Here is a 4292-nt window from a genome sequence, read left to right on the forward strand (position 1 = left end):
ATTTAGCAGAAATGAGCACGTGGAGTGGCAGAAATATATGTAAATGACTGAAAATAAATAAAGAGAATTTGCTTCGTAGAAAAATATACAAAATATACAAAGGCACACAGAGAATGTAAAAAAGCATTCTCTGAGTGACATACATATGTATGTATGCATATATTGTATTATATGACCATTGTCATATATGCGTGATTTTCACATATGCATGCTTATATTGAATTAATGAACCATTGTCACATATGCGTGATTACTTTGTATCAAATGAACCATTTTTTTCCGAAAAATGGTAAAAATTTTAATTTTTTTCACATCAGGAAAAATAAGGAAAAATTATTTTAATTTTATTTCTCTTTATTTTTATTTTTATTTTTTAATTTTTAAATTAATTAATATTTATTTCGACTATTACAAAGTGAAGATGTGCAAAATGATCTTCATTTCCTCAAAGAAAATTGATGACCTTCATGAAATATGCATATTCGCATTATTTCGTTATCATTTCCTTATTTGTACCAAAAGAATTTCTATGACACATGCATATGTACATATATTATTTCTTTGGCACATTTGTCCGTATGTTTACGAAAGCAAATGCGAGCCACATACATATGTACATATGTCCATACATTCATAATAACAAGTGTCGCACGCATCTTTCGCATCTCCGTTTTCACGGTCAACCAATGGCCGAAACAGGCGTTTTGTCAAAGAGTCAAATGCTGAACACATTGAGCGGGGATGACTGCAAGCGACATCTGTCAAATATTAAAATATACACATTCATATGGACACAGTTATGTAGTTGTGCAGCTGTCTAAATAACTGTGTCCATAAGAATGTGTGTATTTCAATATCAGATTTAGATGGCGCTTGCAGTCTGTAGTGTTCTATATGTTCAGCACATCAATCTGTCGAAGCACTGACGCGACGAGACGCGAAAGAAACTAACAAACGATTGCCGATTGTTACCGCTTCCCTTGCCGCTGTAACAGCTTCGCCGACAAACTAGCGTAAATTTGTATGCATATGTATGAGCTTGCATACATATCGACGCAGATTTTTGCGAGTCACGGAAAAATATTTTAGACAAATATTCACCCCTATCATGCATTTCGACTCGGATTGAAATTTTCTCCGTTTGGCAACTTTGGTATCATGCGTTCCGTTCCCGTTCAGTTCAACTTCGAAATTTACGATTATGCCTATCATGCATTTCGATCGTAGCTCCGTTTTGCTAAGTTGCAATTTTGTTAACGGAGAACTTTTTGTGTTTTTATTTTGATTTTAAAATTTTATTATTTGAGTGATATTTTTGGAATTTTATAAAAATGTAAGTAAAACTTGTATTTAAAAATTGTAAAACAAACGATATTTTCAGTTTTTGCGCTCTAATGATATTTTTTTATATTCTTTCAGGTCAAAAACAACAACACCACAACAGTACGTAAAATTAGCAGAAATAATGGAGAAAAAGCCAGATATAGCTAACGGTTTCCACAAGGGACCTAAGGAAGATTTGCAGGCTTTTTGGCAAGAGGTGGCTTCTAATTTAAATGCACTTGGTCCACCATCTAAGGACTCACTTGCGTGGAGAAAAGTAAGTAAGTGAAAACGAATTTTTAAATTCTAACGTTTCGTTACAGGTTTGGATTGACTGGAAGTGCTACATCAAACGAAAGCTGACCAGCAATAAAAAGGAAATGCTGAGCACAGGGGGAGGGCAATGTCGTCTACAACGCATAAGTCCACTGGAGGAGAAAATTGTGCGCTTAACAGGGTTAGAAATAAGTACAAGTGGGATACAAAATACCTTCGATTATGGCGATAGCACGCAAGACGCAGCCCGAACCTCCGAAATGGACATTTCGGCACATGCAGACGATGTGCCGTCAACCAGCAGAGCTGCTTACAGAGAGAGACGACCAGAAAAGGAGAGCGCAGCATCATTACTAAGGGAGCAACAAGATCTCCAGAAAGAATTTTATGCCGAAACAAAACTTCATTATGAATCTATAGATGGCAAAATGAAGGAAACGGTAACATATTTACGTCGAATGAACCGCTCTCTAGAAGTATTGGCAGACACTGCAGTTCAGCAGCTTCAAGAGCAGCAACGACACAATAGAGTGAAAGAGCAACTGCTAAAAGAAAAGTTAGATATTAAATTACAAATGTTGAAATTAGATCCTAATTATAAATACTGAATTTTGTTTTGTATTATCTTTAAGATAAACTGTATTTTTATGTAACGAAATGTGATGTACACTGAATTTTATTCTTAAATTAGATAAATTTTGAATTTAAAGAAAATATTGAAATATAGAAATAAAATTTTATACACTTTACAAAGAAGAAAGTATGTTGTCACGAATACGATTTGCTGTTGAAGTAAATTCAGGGTCATTGGTTTGTTCCTCTTCCTCTTCCTCTTGACGGCTTTCATTATCAAATTCTATCGTATTCAAATCTTCTACTTTGTAGAAAATGCAAATATTGTGTAGTGCACAAACAACATTTATAATTTGACTCGCTTTTTGAGGCGAGTAATGCAGCTCTCGAGCTCCCAACAAACATCGAAAGCGGTTCTTTAAAACACCGATCGTTCGCTCTATAATGTTTCTGGTTTTTGAGTGCTTAATATTATAATTACTTTGTCGGCTGCCTTGACTTACGGAACGATATGGAGTCATTAGCCAAGGTTGTAATGGGTATCCAGCATCGCCTTGAAAAAAAGCAAATAACTATTTTAAATTGTCTAAGAAACATACATATATACCCAAATACCTAACAGCCATGTGTTCCTTTCACCTTCACGATATCGTCGTTCCATATAGCACCTAAGCTTGCTCAATCCCCATACATGGGCGTCGTGATTGCACCCAGGATACCTAGCGTCAATGCTCCTTATTCTTAATTTGTGATCGCACACCTAAAAAATAAATATTCAATTATGGAATTGATTTCATGAAATATGTACAGTCCTCACCACCATAGCATTGATGCTATAAAATCCTTTCCTATTGTAATAAAGAAAAGGTTCATTGGATGGCTTGATTAGCTTTATGTGCGTACCATCAACGCACATGATAACACCTGGGAAACCAGCTTTCGTAAAAAAATTTTGTTTTGCTTCCTGCTTTTCTATTTCACTTTGCTCATATTTTATCCACTGTGGGCATAGCTTTTGCTGCATTATTTCTAGAAAATTTGACAGCCACTTTGACACGGTTGACTGTGCCATTCCAACATTGTGATCTGCGCCAACTCCATGCTGGTAACTACCTTCCGCAAAAAATCTTAAAGCGGATACTACAATGTTAAGCGGAGATAACGAGGACAAAGTACTTGCCGTCGTTTCTTCCGCAAACGCATCAAGAACATACTTGAATGCGTCCTTATTCAGACGAAAGTTTTTTTTGAATCTAAATAAGTAAACAAATTGTAAGAAAATTGTCTACTTTCACGTGAAATTACTTACAGTCCGTCATTCATCTGGAAGGGATCGCACATATCTCTTAATCTTCTTCTTTCAATTCTCACCCCAGCATTCTGAGATGCGCTGCTCTCCTCCTCAACCAGTAATATCGCCGCGGATAATGATTCCATATTTACGTTTAATAAAAATAATAACGATATAAAAATTTTACTTTTATTTATTTTCTTTGAACAGCAGTAATTTTGTATTTTTGCTTTGTTATGTTCCAATTTCACATATTTCAAAGCAAACAGCTGATTTCGAAAGAGTTATAGCTCTTCCTCTTCTTCTTTCAATCCAATCGTAACGCATGATACCTAATTTCGACTCCGGCGGAGCGTAGAGCGGGAACGTAATCGAAATGCATGATAGGGGTGTATAAATCGACAACTCCTATGTTGCCACTTTTCTCACTTCTTTCTGTGAAGAAGCATCAGAAAGATGTTCAATTTATGATTTTTAGCTTTTGCCATCGTCGCGAAAAGACGCTTGTTGGCAAAGGCATGCTCGGGGAGATGTTACAGCGTCTGTTTATATGAATGAAGCGAGGTCGCTTGTGGCATATGCGCCTGCGTTTATGAATGAAATCGTTTTTGTTGTAGAATTTACTACATTTGGGCTTCGCCAATTCGGCTGCCATATTGACTTGTGATGCTTCTTCTATTTGAGCAGTTGTTGTTTTTATAGAACAATGCTTCAATTTTTTGTTGGTGACATATTCACATGTGTACGCATATGTATGTTTGTATGCTTGTGCATTATTTGTTCGCAAGTGTATACAAATATATGTACATATACATAAGTACATATATAT

General features: G+C 35.7%; 2 protein-coding genes across 3 annotated transcripts; one reads left to right on the plus strand and one right to left on the minus strand.

Annotated features, from left to right (window-relative positions):
• Positions 1 to 1098: 1098 nt before the first annotated feature.
• On the plus strand, positions 1099 to 2207 carry LOC105231785 (uncharacterized). Its single transcript, XM_029553224.2, has 3 exons — positions 1099 to 1333; positions 1420 to 1600; positions 1647 to 2207. Coding segments are annotated over exons 1-3 (744 nt in total). The 5' UTR covers positions 1099 to 1331.
• On the minus strand, positions 2190 to 3876 carry LOC125777686 (putative nuclease HARBI1). 2 transcript variants are annotated; one of them, XM_049452906.1, is made up of 4 exons: positions 3482 to 3876; positions 2993 to 3425; positions 2788 to 2932; positions 2190 to 2725 (listed from the first exon to the last, which is right to left on the minus strand). In XM_049452906.1, the coding sequence occupies exons 1-4, from the start codon at positions 3607 to 3609 to the stop codon at positions 2346 to 2348; spliced, it is 1086 nt and encodes a 361-aa protein (XP_049308863.1). In that variant the 5' UTR covers positions 3610 to 3876; the 3' UTR covers positions 2190 to 2345. The 2 variants fall into 2 exon arrangements, with proteins under 2 accessions (XP_049308863.1, XP_049308862.1); XM_049452905.1 differs by having other exon boundaries at positions 2990 to 3425; positions 3482 to 3875.
• Between the last annotated feature and the right edge of the window lie 416 nt (positions 3877 to 4292).

Source organism: Bactrocera dorsalis, chromosome 3 (assembly GCF_023373825.1).
Source record: "Bactrocera dorsalis isolate Fly_Bdor chromosome 3, ASM2337382v1, whole genome shotgun sequence".
Taxonomy (NCBI): domain Eukaryota; kingdom Metazoa; phylum Arthropoda; class Insecta; order Diptera; family Tephritidae; genus Bactrocera; species Bactrocera dorsalis.